Source organism: Vicugna pacos, chromosome 6 (assembly GCF_048564905.1).
Source record: "Vicugna pacos chromosome 6, VicPac4, whole genome shotgun sequence".
Classification (NCBI taxonomy): domain Eukaryota; kingdom Metazoa; phylum Chordata; class Mammalia; order Artiodactyla; family Camelidae; genus Vicugna; species Vicugna pacos.
The window spans coordinates 59,751,999-59,767,808 of NC_132992.1; the positions used below are offsets into that span (position 1 = coordinate 59,751,999).

At 40.4% G+C, this 15,810-nt stretch overlaps 1 protein-coding gene across 3 annotated transcripts in view; it reads right to left on the reverse strand.

Annotated features, from left to right (window-relative positions):
• L3HYPDH (trans-L-3-hydroxyproline dehydratase) overlaps window positions 1-15,782 on the reverse strand; it is a 75,828-nt gene extending 60,046 nt beyond the window's left edge. Inside the window, exons 1-6 of one of the 3 annotated variants that reach the window (XM_072963139.1) lie at window positions 15,190-15,782; window positions 11,483-11,652; window positions 8,978-9,100; window positions 8,750-8,887; window positions 4,417-4,624; window positions 3,448-3,557 (exon numbers count right to left, since the gene is read on the reverse strand). In XM_072963139.1, coding sequence (XP_072819240.1) covers window positions 4,499-4,624; window positions 8,750-8,887; window positions 8,978-9,100; window positions 11,483-11,652; window positions 15,190-15,730 — 1,098 coding nt within the window. In that variant the 5' untranslated portion in view covers window positions 15,731-15,782 and the 3' untranslated portion in view covers window positions 3,448-3,557; window positions 4,417-4,498. Of the gene's footprint in view, window positions 1-3,447; window positions 4,625-8,749; window positions 8,888-8,977; window positions 9,101-11,482; window positions 11,653-15,189 lie in introns of all 3 variants that reach the window. The other 2 variants (XM_072963137.1, XM_006199722.4) reach the window with 2 other exon arrangements.
• Between the last annotated feature and the right edge of the window lie 28 nt (window positions 15,783-15,810).

The following is a 15,810-nucleotide window of genomic DNA, read 5'->3' on the forward strand; positions in this document are numbered from 1 at the left end:
AGGATATGGATCTTGGAGAAAGGATGTCATGTTGTTTTCAGGGACCTCAAGACCATAACTGGCTCACACGTGTCAGGGGAGATGGGAAAGTGATTGGTTCCTTGCCCTGTGGGCAGCCTTCACCAGTTCTCTGGAATGTGGTATGCTTTGAGTCTAAGGTGCTGCTAGCCAGGCAGTCACCACAGATGCTGCTCCAGAATTCTGGCGGAGAGATGCAGGAATGGGAAGGGCTTGCCTGCCCAGGCTGCATCTCAAGTTTTGGGGCATGGCCTCTAATTGGGGGTGGGAAGTGGAGGGTGAGGGGGGTGATAAACACTCAAGTTCTCTAAAGCAGTGTTTGCAAAGTGTGGACCCAGGACCAGCAGCATCAGCATGACCTGGGAACTTGTTAGAAATGCAGATTCTCAGGTCCCACCCCAAATCTACTGAATCTGAAACTCCAGGGGTGAGGCCCAGCCACATGCCCTGCAAGTGATTCCAATGCACACTTGAGAAACATGATCTAAAAAATGACTAGTATACCCTCAGGTCTTAGAATCAATGATATTAGTATTTCGGGTGCTTAGTTCAGTGAGGAAAAATATCCTGCTGGAAACTTACAGTATAAATAGAAGTTCACTTAAGTGGTAAACTAAGACTGGGTTTCTCAGTCTCAGAGTTATTGGCACTTTGAACCAGATAATTCTTTGTTGTGAAGACTACCTGATGCATTGCCGGATGTTTAGCAGTATCCCTAGCCTCTATGCACAAGACGCCAGTAGTAACAACTAAAAATGTCTTCAGACATTGCCAAATGTCCCAGGGTAGAGGTGGGGGGGTAAACCTCAGCTGAGAACAACTGAATTAAGACAAAAGTATATAACAGATTAATTTAGCAAATCTCTATGCTAGGTTTTCAGAAACAACAAAGATAAAGATCCCAGACCAAAGAACCTTACAGTTTTAGGCAAACACAAATATATTTCAATGTCATAAACGTTGTTTAAAAATATGACTGTAAGAAGAGTATCTGGCAACTGGGAGACCAGTTAAGAAAAGGCATTGTAATGAAATGCCGGGGAGAAATGAAGGAGTCTGAACTAAGGCATTTACAGTGAGGAAGGAGAAGAGATTTTAAGGAGGTAGTATATGGATTAGGGTTGGTGGATATAAGCAATACAAAGAGCGAGCTCACCGTCTCGTTTAAGCAAAAGAGGAATTTACTGGAAGGATAGGGGAAGTCCAAAAGGATAGTTTAATAACCAGCCCCAAGAACAAGAGAAGTCAGGGCAGCTCTGCAGGCAGAGACAGCAGAAACAAATTGAAGGTGATCTCTTTGGAGCTTTATTGGAATAGGTCTGCTTTAACCATTTTTCAGACGTTATGTCATTTCCCTCAAGATCCCAGGTCCTGGAGGAGAGAGTCTGATTGGAAAGCTAGGGAGCAGAAAAAATTAAGAAGCAGATAAAGGGAAAAAAGCAAGGCAGGTTAAGTGATATATTTAACGAGGCATATTTGGCCAACTGAGAAATGAGCTATCTTTTGGGTTTTGTTTTGTTTTTCAGAAAAGAAGATAAGGTAATTTTCTCAGATCCTTCTCAGAAAACTTGCTATAATAATGAGATCAGCTCTATTCTTTACCTACAGATAGGGAGCTAAAAGGCTTCCTATGTATCTCAGAACTAAAAGGAGAAGCTGCCAGGTAGGGGAGACTCACCTGGAATGCCTGGGCCCAAAACGGTAATTCAAATGGATCGGTTACAACTGCGGTCCTCCTACCAGCAGCAGCAGCAGCAGCTGGGAGCTTGTCAGAAACGCTCCACCCTAGACCTGATAAATGAGAGCCTGCATCCTAAGATCCCCGGGTAATTCACACCTACGCTGAAGTATGAGAAGCGCTGTCCTAAGGAGGGATGGTATGGAATTTGTGGAATATGAGGGTTGAAGAGGAGGGTGCCCCAACTCTTACAGAGTCTTAGAGCAAAAAGCATTGCAAGTTCATGGTGAAGAGGAGATGGACCTGGGCCCACATGGTTGCAGCTGAGAGTGGGTACTAATGGGGACTGGGAACTAATCTATGGCCTGGAGAATCTCTGAGCTGCTCTGTGTCCGAGCTCTGCACCAAGGGACTAGAGGTTCCTGCTCTAAAATGTACCACACTTGCCTGCAAGAAGCAAGCAGCAGTGGCCACCATGGATTCCTTGAGTGACCAGTAAATCTGGTTGTTTGATCAGAGTTTCCAGTGAGTAACAAGATCAAAGCCAGACTGCAGTAATTGAATAGCAAATGGAAGATGAGAAAATGTACCCAATGAGCAGAGAGTGAGGAATCTAGGAGCCTGAACTGACTATGAAGGGAAGGAAATAGGGGTGAGAGATGGCAGGCTGAAGAGGGAAGGCAGACCAAGGGTGTTTGTTTCATTTTATTTATGATGATACTTGATAATTCCTTAGAGGAAGGAACCAGGGAGGGGAAGGAGGCTGCTTGAGAGAGGTTAAGTGATGAGGCAAGAGCCTTCGCAAGGATGGGAAGGGATAGATGTGAGCAGTATTTAGGAGAACAAACAGGGCTTTGTGACTGATGAGACGCATGGAGGTGAGAGTAGCAGGAGTTAATTCCCTTGTGGCTTTGACTCCACAGGAGACACAGTGAGGTACAGAAGGTATTCATAATGTTGCAAGGGTTTGGCTCTGATCTGGACTAGAATTTAGGAAGATTGGGGAAGTATCTATTTCTCAGTGCTCAAGAAATAGACCGTTTTTGTTTAAGTACTATATCCCAGAACAAGTTCTGGCTGTCCGATCTTAGAAGTAGAGGAAATGTTAGCAGGAAAATACTAGACTTGGGAGTCACAAGCCCTAGATTTACAGCCACAAATATTACCTGACAAGAGTTTTAACACGTGTGACTTTAATTTCTCTCATTTTTATGAATGAGATGAAAAACAGTGGCATAGCATGGGTGGGGCAGAGCGAGGGGTCTGCCCAGGCACAGGTGATCAGGGATGCCCTGTCTGTAGTGACCTTTAAAACAATAAGAAAACTGACTAAATGTCAGTCTATATTTTTATTATTGCCATGTACTGACAATTCTAAAGAAGGTCAGTGACACAATAGTCCCCACCCTTGGCAGCCATGGGATAACAGTACGAACTTCATAGTGTGTTTCATTAGAGCAGGGGATGTGTGCCTGTGCACGACAAAACGCTATAAAATGTAACTTTTAAACAATGTATATGTCTTTTTTTTTCCACTTAATGTGACTTGTGAAATTTGGAGAGAAAACAGTCACTCTGTTTTTATTAAAAAAAAAAAGTACAGCAAATCTCCCTATTCTGTAGAACATTTCTTGGTCACTGTAAGGATAGTGTTACTTTTTTGGAGGTAAGTGATTTCTTTACCACAGAATTTAATAGATAGTGGAAAACATTAGCTTTTGTGCAATTAATAGAGAAATCAAGAACATTACCTTTATAGGCTTCAATTTGGTCAGGAAGTTCAATCAGAGACCTAATAACTGGGTCTACATGGACTTGCTGGATGACACAGCCAGTTGACATTAATTAATTACTTCAGTGTCTGTAGGCTCAGGAAAAGAGATACTATTACTTCCCTCAAAAAAAGAGTCTCCTAATTATTGAATCACATATTGACTAATTTTTAATACTTCATTTTATAATGACTGATAATGCTCAAATTTTAACAGGCTCACAGACAATTAACTAGCAAGAATGCCAATAGTTAACACTTCTCTCATGTTTTAAATCTACCTGGTAGAGATGCAGTTGGTACAGATGAGACTCGCCTCGCTGTAGTGATTCACTGATTGACTCCTAGTGTGTAGCAGTATTTCAGTAATGCAATAAACAACCCCTCTTATAAGAGCCCTGAGATATATTAAAAGCCAGATCCTTGGTCTTCTCTCATGAGCTGATAAGACTTCAGTTACCTGGCTGCAGGAGCAGGGCTTGGCAGCGCTGAGGGCATCCAGGCAGCAGCTATAACAACTTCTACCCAAAGCAGCTGCCCACCCCAGGCCTTCCCAGGTGATGGATGCTAAGTGCTGAGGACTTAATAATAATCCGTCTCCCTTGCATCCTGCTTAGAGAGAGGGCATTATTTTAGTCAAAAAAACAGAAGACTAAAACAATACGCCTTTAAGACCCATGGTTGTGAGGGCTGTAATTCAAACTGTTATTCAAAGAGCATTTAAAACAGAATACTACAGTAATTACCATGGAGTAATATTTTTAAAGTAACAAGAACTAAGATTTTAATTTTACCTGATGTGTTCATAATTAGAAAAGTATTCTGCACTTTGGGGATTTTTGTATTCTATAAGTGATATTTATACCAAGATACGTGTGCAAATATGAGGAATAACAACTTTCTATCTAGCCATGTTGTACTATTTTAGAAAGAAAGGAAGTTGACTTACATGTACAGTTTGGATATAGTTTTCCACATAAATCAGAGAAAAATTACTTATGATAATTTCTTTAACATGAAAGGCCTAGAAGTCACTTAAGAAGAAACCCATCCTTCAATGGGTCATCATCTTCTACTGTGAAACTCGCTGTCCCTGTGTAATGGGCTTGTCCGGATACTTCCACTATAACAGCTTTAAATTCGCCACATTTTGCTTCCTGAAAAGAGAAGATGAAAGGAGAATATCAAAATACTGCCCTCATACTGTAATTAGCCTAAAAGTTGTATTCTCAATTTATCATTTTAAAGAAAACCCAAGAGTTAACTGTATAGGCAATGTGAGGTTTTTAAGGAGAGTGATGTGACTGGATTTGTGTTTTGGATGAGTTTAGCTGTGAAGTGGGGGAAAAATCTGGAGAGGAGATGAGCAACCCAGCAACCTGGTAAGAGGTAATCTTAATTCATCAGTTGAGTCTAGTGACACGACGGTAGTTTTTAGTGAGAATAGAGAACAAAATACAGAGACATTTTGGAGGGAGAACTGATAGATTTGGGGACTGATGTCTGTGGGAGGTGAGGATAGTGATGAATTAAATATGACCACAGTTTCTAGCCTGGAAGTGAAACTGGCACCACCATTAACCAAGATGGAAAATGAGACAGGAAGAACACATTTAGGAAGGAAGGAAGAGCTTTTTAACATGCTGTTTGAGATACCTCTGGGACAGTCATCTTGAGATGCATTTAGTGGGCAGTGCTGGCCTCAGGAGAGAGGCGCAGGGTAAGCGTGGCAGGGTGGGAGGCGTGGGGGTCTTCATCAGCGGGTGGCTCAGAGCTGAGTTCACTCTCAAGTGGGTGGAACTGCCCCCTGGGTCAAACTGCTGATGAGATGAGAGGAAGCTAAAGATAAAATGTTGGGGACCCTTACATGGAAGGACAAGGCAAGACACTAAAGAAGATAGCTTCAGAGCGCCGGGAAGAGCCCAGACAGAAAGGGAAGGAGTGTGGTGCATGTGAAGTTATTCTGGCAAATATAATTAGTAACTATAAAGGAAATAAACTTCAAATCTTAACTACAGTGTATCTTTCTTTTCTTTTCTTTTTAAATGACAATAACAATCTCAAGGTAAAATGTCAATGTTAGATTAGGGTATAGTAATTTCATTATATTTTTATAAAGCTGCTATAATATAGAGCCTCACTGAAAACTAAGGATGATAAAATATGGTGCTTAACAGTGTAGGTAGGGTCTGCTCAGAGAGACCCATCCACCTGGCTCTGTTACTCACTGTTGACCTTTGGCAAATTAACGAAACTTTAATTCTCCATTTTATCATTTGTTAAAAAAGGATGATAACAGTACTGACCTCATAGGATTCTTATGAGAATTAAATGAGATGGTATATAAACAGTGCTGAGCTTGGAAACAGACACATAGTGAAGCACCCAAGAAATGCTGTTGATTATTATTTTATCTTGAATCTCAGACCTGAAGACAATGTTTTCCAAATCCTTGCATATAACATAAATGGTTTGGTATCCCATAAGATCACTGTATTATATAGGAATCCCTAACTTAAAGAAAATTCAATATTCAGAAAAACCAAACTTTAAAAACAGCTATTTTAGGATATAAAAGTCTTTATTAGGATAAATCTTTGCTATATTAAAAAAACTCTTTGTGAGTAGATTCATTTACTAAATGGAAATGAATCATCTTGTAGTAGATTTCACTTACTACTATGAGTAAATTAATTAATTAGCTCCATTAGCCTATTTAAAATTTGATTCCATTACAAAAATTCTACTTTCCACAAATTTTTAGGGCTCTCACATCCTATTTTATAAAATGGAACATTCCTACAGAACAAAAAAAAATCCGAAAGCTAATTTAATGGTTCTCAAACATTTTGGTCTCAGGATGCTCTTATACCCTAAGATTTGAGGATCTCATCCACCATTACCCTGATACCAAAACCAGACAAAGACACTACAAAAAAAAAGAAAGAAAGAAAGAAAGAAAGAAAGAAAGAAAGAAAGAAAGAAAGAAAGAAAGAAAGAAAGAAAATTACAGGCCAATATCTTTGATGAATATAGATGCAAAAATCCTCAACAAAATATTAGCAAACTAAATCCAACACTACATAAAAACGATCATACACAATGATCAAGTTGCATATCAATCAACATGATACACCACATTAATGAAAGATAAAAACCACATGATCATCTCAATAGATGTATTGAGCATTTCACAAAATTCAATATCCATTCATGATTAAAAACTCTCATCAAAGTGGGTATAGTGGGAACATATTTCAACCTAATAAGGGCCATTTACAACAAACCCACAGCCAATATAATACTCAGTGGTGAAAAGCTGAGAGCCTTCCTGCTAAATTCAGAAACTAGACAACAGTACCCACTCACGCCACTGCTACTTAACACAGTATTGGAAGTCCTAGTCATAGCAATCAGGTAAGAAAAAGAAATAAACAGTATCCAAATTGGAAAGGAAAAGGTAAAACTGTCACTATTTGCAGATGAAATGATACTCTGTATAGAGAACCCCAAAATCTCAACCCTAAAACTATTAGAATAAATTAATCCAGGAAGGTTGCAGGATACAAGATTAATGTACAGAAATCTGTCGTGTTTCTATACAGTAATAATGAAATATCAGAAAGATAAAGTAAAAACCAATCCTGTTTAAAATTGTATCAAAAAATACCTACGAATAAACTTAAGCAAGGAGGTGAAAGACTTACATGCTGAAAACTATAAAACATCGATGAAGGAGACTGAATATGACTCACAGAAATGAGAAGATATTCCATGCTCTTAGATTGGAGGAATCAATATTATTAAAATGTTCATACTACCCAAAGCAAAGTACAGATTTAATGCAACCCCTATCAAAATACCCAGGCCATTTTTCACAGACCTAGAACAAATAATCCTAAAATTTATATGGAACCACAAAAGACCCTGAATTGCCAAAGCAATCCTGAGAAAAAAAGAACAAAGCTGGAGGTATAATCCTCCCAGACTTCAGATCACACTACAAAGCTACAGTAATGAAAACAGCATGGTATTGTCACAAAAACAGACACATAGATCAATGTAACACAATAGAAAGCCCAGAAATAAACTCACACACCTATAGTCAATTAACCTACGACAAAGGCAGCAAGAATATACAATACAGAAAAGACAGTCTCTTCAACAAGCAGTGGTACAATAGCCAAGACATGGAAGCAAACTAAATGTCCACTGACAGATGGCTGAATAAAGAAGCTGTGGTATATTTATACAATGGAATACTACTCAGCCATAAAAAGGAATGGAATAATACCATTTGCTGCAATGTGGACAGAGCTAGAGAATATTATACCTAGTGAAATAAGTCAGACAGAGAAACACAAATACTATGTGATATCACTTATTTGTGTAATCTAAAAAATAATACAAATAAATGTATATGCAAAACAGAAACAGACTCACAGATATAGAAAACAAAGTTGTGGTTACCAAAGGGGATGGGGGTAGGGACAAATTAGGGTATGGAATTAACAGATACAAACTACTATACATGAAACAGATAAGCAACAAGGATATGCTGTATAGTACAGGGATTGATACCCAACATCTTGTAATAATCTATAATGGAATATATAATCTGCAAAAATCCTGAATCACTATGCTATAAACCTGAAACTAATACAATATTGTAAATCAACTGTACTTCAATTAAAAAACAAAGATTTCAGGACCTCAAAGAGTTTTTGTTTACTTGGGTTATATCAATATTTTGCTATATTGGGAATTAAAGATATTTGTCCATTAATTCATTTAAAAATAATAAACCCATTACATGTTCACATAAACAAATTTTTGTGAAAATAACTACATCTGTCAAAACAAAAGAATTTGATGAAAAATACGGCATTGTCTTGTATTTTTACAAACCTCCTTAATGTCTGGCTTCAAAAAGGTAGCTAGATTCTCAAATCTGCTTCTGCAGTCAATCAGTTGGGATATCACATGTCACACAGCCCCTGGGGAACTCCACTTTCCATTAGTGCAAGAATGGAGGTGAAAAGCAAGTAACGTCTCAGTATTATTATGAATACAGCTTTGACCTTGTGGACTCATGCATAGGAACCCCAAGGTCCTTTCCACACTTTGAGAACAAATATCCTAGCTGAACAGAAGTTTTTACAGGCCTGTCTTAAAATTCTCTTCTAAGAGCTAAGTGAAGAAATTTATCTAACGCCCAACTTAGGTCTCTGCCGTCTCAAAAGTAACACATGTACAAAGGAGAAGTGAAGGGGGCCACTCACCCTCACAGCCTTTCCCGTGAATACTGAGCCGGTTGCACTGCTTCTGAAGGCTCTGGTCTGGGTCAGTTCTAGAAGCCCTTTGTGATACTGTAAGGCAACTCGGGCCGTCACTCCTGAGCCGGTAGGACTTCTGTCAACCTGTTTCCGAAGAAATGAAGATAAGAGTGTTCACAGTGTTCTGGTTCCACAGCACCTGGCTTTTGTGCACAAAAATTCCAGTTGTAATACCTGTTCATCTGCAAACACACAGATGTTGGTGGTTGGTTCCTCACTATAAGCGTCTTTTCCATCTGTTAATATAGTTCCGTATAGAAAGGCAAGGTCTTCACTGTCAGGATGATTAATTTTAAACTGTAAATAAAATAATTATCAACCACATATAAAGTAAATATTTTGATTCAAATTTATCTTTTAAATAATGTATAAAGGGCACTCTTAGATATAATTTTTCCCTCTATCATTTAAAACATATCTTTTTGGTCATGGCACTAAACACTAGAAATTATATCTTTATCTAGGTGAATAAAGATAATTTTATTGGAAGTTATGATTCTTACATTTAGAGTCCTTTCTAAGGAAGCTGTCTTGCACAGAGCCTTCTCTAAACAGTCCTAGTTTATACACACACACACACCCCTAAACACACATACTCTCTGAAGTACTGACTCCAGCATTGACCTCAGGATGGTCAATCCACAGCCTGCTCAAACAGGAAGAGCTAAGGCAATCCTATTCTCACTCAGGAATTTGAAGGGGATAAGGCTGAAAAATTGAGCAATGAGTGTCTAGAGCTGAAATTAATACCACTGACAGATGCCAAGGACTGTCAGAGGCCATGCGCAAGCAAACATCATAAGGAGGCAGAAGCTATTAGGTAAGGAAAACAACTGGATGGGGAAAAAGATTTACTGTAAAGGATGAAGTCAGTAACATAAAAAGCAGCAGGTACACACAGAGAAGCAGGCATGGACAGGGAGCCTAAGTAACGCATGAGGTAAAGCCTGATCAGGCCCAAGAGCACACTGCTTCCTGCTCTTCTCCGGAGGTCTGGTTGGTTAACTTCTCTCGGATTTCTATAACGTCTGCTAGCCTGACCCAGATTACTATAATCCTACTTCCACGTGTACCCCTACAGTTAGTGCATTCCACCACCACATTACCTGAAGCAGCTGAATAGATCTGGAGTCTTAAAATCCAAAGAGCAAAAGAGACCAGCATATTGGATCTTTGTTCTCTGTCCTCTTAAAGCCCCTACCTATGCCCCACCTCCCATCTCCACAACAACACCAGCACCACATCGCACTGTGCACAGGGAGGCTTCTCCACTAGACTGAGCTCCCGGAAGGTGGTGGAATTTGTTCTTCCTCTGGGTATCTGGCATCTAGCACAGTGTCTGACATACAATAAGTTCTAGGTAAGTGTTTGTTAAAGGAATGAAGGAATAAAGATGAATTTACATTATACTTACTAAATGCACCTTCCCGCCCCTAAATGGCCTTTGCCTAAATCTTCATCAGCCATATGAATGGTCAGCAATTCCCAAAGTAGTCGGACTGACTGCTGCAACGCTAACAGAACTTCTCATTTTTCTCCCTCAAAGCCCACCCCTTGCCACCTTGGTGAGAAGTTCGAGTTTAAAGAGAAGTTCAAAATCTCTTGATTTTATTAAAAATAAGTTTAAATTATTTTGTGTCAAATTGTTAACTCAAACAATTAGCTGTCTGGAACAGAAAATTGACGTAAATTCAGAGTTTCAGAAATTACTATGATAAAATAATTCTCCATATTGGTATTAACAGTCCTGGAAAAAAATAATAATTTAGAACCGGGATATAGTATACATTTTCATTTTGTTATTTAAGTTATAAATTATGCTAAAGTGTCAGATGTGTTAAATAGACCCATAAATAATTATTAGTATAAGTGCATTAGATTCTCTTTCTTGTTATTTTTTTACTTAGAATGATAATTAAATCCTCATATGCTAAAATATTCAAATACTGTATGAGTTTTATTTATAGGTCTCCACTAGGTAAAATGGCAGACCTATGCTAGAAATGAAAGAATATTCTAGACCTATCTACACTGATTTTATCGCAATAATTTTCCCAAGCCAAACTAGAGTTACTTGAGTAGTTATTTAAGTAACTTCTTAGCGATATAGAAAAAATTCACTAACTAGGAATTAATATTCTCTGTGAAATAAGAAAAAGTCTGATCTGATTTAATGAAATCTATTTTGTAAGCTACATTTTACATTCATTATTTTCAGGTTTTGCAGAGTGACCACATATAGCAAAGCATTTTGAATTAGTGGAATGCTATATATTTTCTGTATATTTAAATAACCACAGATTATAGTAGTACATATGTATTATTCAAGTTAATAATAGTTATCATTTATTACTATGGCTAGGCACTCTTCTAAGTCCTTTACATATATTGACTTATTCTTACAACACCCCGAGAAGCAGGTGTTTCCTAATTTCCATTTACAGACAGGAAAACTGAGGCACAGGAGGTTATGTAGCTTGTTCAAGGTTACGAAAGTTACAAGTGGCAACACTACAACTCCCAGATAACGCTGCTTCAGAGCCTAAGATCATAACCCGTACCGTATTCTTAGTACTACTACTAGTTTGAATATGCATTTAGTTTTCTGTATACGTGTCATTAATATTCCCTCCATGCGCAGAGGATGGCGTCTGTTATGACAGCAGCGTTTGTACTGACCTGGGCTTTCACTGCTTCTGTCACTGCACTTGCTGCATCCACAAGGTCTCTTGTCTTTGCAGAACCAATATCAAGCCCTAACTTTTCAGCACTAACAAACGCATAAAATGCACCACCGTATGCAACATCCACTATCACCTTTCCATGACCAGGAACATCCACCAGGAGATCTAAAAAAGATGTGTTTGAAAATAAGTTTGTTTTTAGTATTTTAGCAATAAAATTCACAGAATTTTTAATATGTGTGTATCTGGGAGATAGGGGATGGGGTGGGGGTAGTTTTTCCTATCATAAAAACGAAGGAAGGAAAAATCCATTTTCAAAATAAGCATGCATCAGGTAAGCGGTAATAGATCTTTGCTAAGTGCCTTTTTCTACTTTTAACTTGAAGTTTCCATAAGTTTTAGAATATCTGAATGCCATGTTTTTCCTAAATCATACATACATATTTTGTTAATTATTCTGAGGGTCTTTTCTAGAAAACATCCTAGAGGCCAAGAGAGGGAAAACTTTGGGACATGAACATGTGAAAACTGAGGGAAAAGGTAGGTCCCCTCTCATACTGCTGGGACTGGTTTAAAACAGTGAGGATTTTGGATCCTGTTCACAAATTAGTGTTCTTCAGCTGTAACATCAAAACAAAATGAAAAAAGGAGATTTCTCTATATAAGTTTTATATACTTATTTATTTAGATATTTTCATCTCATGAAAGCCTGCTGCAGACAAATACTCAGAATAAAACCACTGTAGAATCTCTGGCCTTTACAGTATCATTTTGCTTTAGGCTTTTTATTTGAGTATTTTAAGTCTCCAACATACCCAAAGTTTCACCTGAAGTGCAGTTGTTTGAAATCCTGAATTTGTATTTCCAAAGGAATGGGGCTGGGTGATATTTTGGGACATTAAAACTGCTTCACACCTTCTCGTATTTTCTTCTCTTCCTCCTCCCCAACTCAGTGTGCTTGGGGATCCCTGCCTCTGGGAGAGGCAGACAGCAGGGAGAAAGAAAGCCTGCTTTTGCTTTCTGGAAACCTAAGATATCAGGGGAAAGACATTTGTTGGCAAAGGAGTGTCCTAAAGGGAGAATATGTCTCCCAGTCAACTGAGGAATTTCCTCTGGATGAGAAAAGAGGCTGAAGGTCTCGAGTGCAGAGGACTGTGTTGACTTTCCCACAGCATGATGAGGAGGCTGTGGGGTGTCACAGAGCTGGCAACATGGGGGAGGCAGGGGATGGGGCACACACCAGATGGACAGGAGCAGATGCTGCTTTGCTGGTTAACTGTGCAAGCTGAGGACCAAGACTCTGGCACTCTAAAGAAATCTTTGCTCACACGTGTATCAGGAAAGGGGAAGGATGAGGCGAACTCAACCAAAAGGGCAAAGAAAGGTCTCAAATTTAGAAATTAAGCTGTGAAAAATAGTTTTTGTATCCCAGAGTTTGCACAGTCACACAAAGATACCAATATGCTCTCAGTTACCGGGTGGCCCACAGAACCCTCCTAACACATGATGGGTCAAAACAGAGCAAGTTTATCATCAACAGAGTAAAACATGCCTGTGGAACATAACAGCAAGGATGAATCAAAAATGTCTTTATCTTGGTGTTGATGCAACATGAAAAGCAGCTTAAGGAAAGAAGGCTGAGGAAGTAGATGGAAACGAGGGACCACTGGAATGTGGAAAGCTAAGCCAAGTGTGGCTTTGGAGTCCTCATGTGTAAAATGGAATTACTGTTTCACTCTTAAAAGGGTTGTTTTGAGAATTCCATGTGATAATGTGTAGGGAATGCTTGGCACAGATTAGGAATGCAATAAATGTTACTATTAAAGCCAAAAGTTTAACTTCCCTAGGAAATAGGGCTCTTAAGAGGACCAGATACTTACATTTGGTAATCAGTGTATTATTCTCTGAATTTCATTTATTTACTCATTCAACAAATATTGACTGCCTACTGCTCCAGCACTTAAATACAGTGAACAAAACTAAAGAGAGCTTTCATTTTAGCTGGGTGGAGTGGAGGTGAACTCCATAGTCCTAAGGTGGGGACTGTTGTCATCCTCATTTTATAGATGCCACTGAGGCATGAGTCCCTTCCACAAGGTCACTGAGCAGGGAGGGGCAGAGCTGTGATCCTGAACATTACCAGTCTGCCTTTTATGTAATATTCGAAGTAGAAAATTTAAAGATTTTGTCTTCTTAATGACTCAAAGTGACCATCAATGCCCACTGATTACTGTATGGTCACACTGTGATGCTTTCAGGAACTACTGTGCTTGTGGGGTTGGCTGCCCCTGCCCTAACCAACCCCAAACTAGAATGTAAGTAGTTGGTAATCTTGCTGCCAGCTGTCATTTCCCACACAATCTAGAGTGTCTGATCTGCTGCTGGGGTGGCCTAGGGAGAAATCAGGTAGCTAAGCTAGTTAACCATTCAGGGTTTTTTTAGATGCAATCCTAAACATAAATTCCTGCTCCTTCAAGTGCCCTCCCAATCCAGATGTGACACTATTCTTCCTGGGAAACTGGCATCAGTTTTCCCAGTGGCATTCTTTATCAACTTGTGTGTTTCAGCTGCCTGAGGTTGGTCTGAGACTCTCAAACACCTGATCTATTACTGCATCATTCATAATCAGGCTAATCTGGAACCCAAAACCACCAGGAGGATCAAGATCAAATTAATAGAATAATTTGCATGGTTTGAAGACTTCATTGAAAAGGGGTGATAATCCTATTCCTGGACTAACTAAATTAGCTCCCAGTTCACTTGAAGACTACTAAAGCATTCTCACCAACAGAATTTAGCATTCACTGATAGAATTTGTAAGAATATCCCTCTTTGTAAGGATTATAGTTATAGATACTCGATTTTGCATAACATACAGACCCTGTACTAGAGAACCCACCAAAACCTTTTAAAGGCTCTGCACTCCTAGAGAACTCTAACTAGCAACCTTATATATTCTGCAGTCTGTTTCTAGTAAAATTTTTTAAAAACTTTCTAAGTATCTTGCATACTCTCATTAAATCCTCACAAAAAACTCGATGAGATAACAAATGAAGACATAAAAGGCACAGAGAAGTTGTTATTTGACTAAGGTTCCACAGCTTTAAGAGGTTGTTAGGATTTGGACTAAGGCACCGTCTGTTCTTGTTCTTAAAGAATAGGAGCAGCAACATCCGTATCTTCTCGATTTGTATATAAATTGCTTAGTTTATTTTCACTTTATTCTTCCCCCAAGAAGTGGGGAAGACATTTTTAACAGACGAGTTCTAGTAACTTGTTTACTAACTTGTAATACTATGTCTAACAAGTGTATTCTGAGCCAGCCGGGAACCCCGGTACATTGGCTGTTCTTTGTACTTTCCTTGACCCTAGCAGAACCTGCTTTATCCAACTGTGAAATCTCTAGGAATGTCTGATGAGTGGGGAATGAGGCGCTGAGTAAGGGAAATACGGAATTCTATACTCCTCAAAGCTCTTCCCAAGCCACAGGCAGACAGATCTGCAGGATCATCAAACCTGCATGCACCGCACAAATCCGCAAGGCTAAGATGCTAACACAAATTTGCAGTTGTTTAGAATTACCTTCTTATTGACTGCAAAAGCTTGTGGGATAGGTTAGTTGCGTTGCGTGGGTTCCAGCCCAGAGAGCAGTGTAATTAGTTGGGTCCCGGGCTGCAGGGCTGGAAGGGTCCTGCCGATTACCTGTGGCCAGCGCAAAGGCCGGGACGCTGTGGAAGCGTACTGGGCCGCGGCTGCGGCCGCCCTCGCACTCCACGAAGGCGGCCACCAGCCCGCACGGGCAGTGGATGTTGACGAGGGCTTCGTGGGCGTCGGGCAGAGGTGCCGGCACCAGCCCGAAGTCGAGCGCGAAGCGGCCCAGCGCCAGCACCGCGTGGCCGCACATGGAGCTGTAGCCCTCGTTGTGCAGGAACAGGACGCCCAGATGCGCGTCCGGCAGCTCGCTGGGGACCAGCACGGCCCCGTACATGTCCCGGTGCCCTCGAGGCTCAAACATGAGTCGTTGCCGCACGTGGTCAAGGTACTGGCGCATGTAGCGCCGCTTGGCCAGCAGCGTGGGGCCGGCCACCTCCGGACACCCCGCCACCACGATGCGCAGGGGCTCGCCGCCCGTGTGCATGTCCACCACCAACAGTGCCGGCGTCTCTGGGTCGTGCGGAGGCAGTCGGGGCACCGCCAGCGTGTTCTCCATTGTCTGCGTCCGAGAACTCGACCACCGTGACATCGCGCGCGCCGCAAGGCTCGGGCGCACCAGAGCGGCAGGTCCCGGGCCGTCTTAGGGGGCGGGGCCTCGGAGCCGAGACC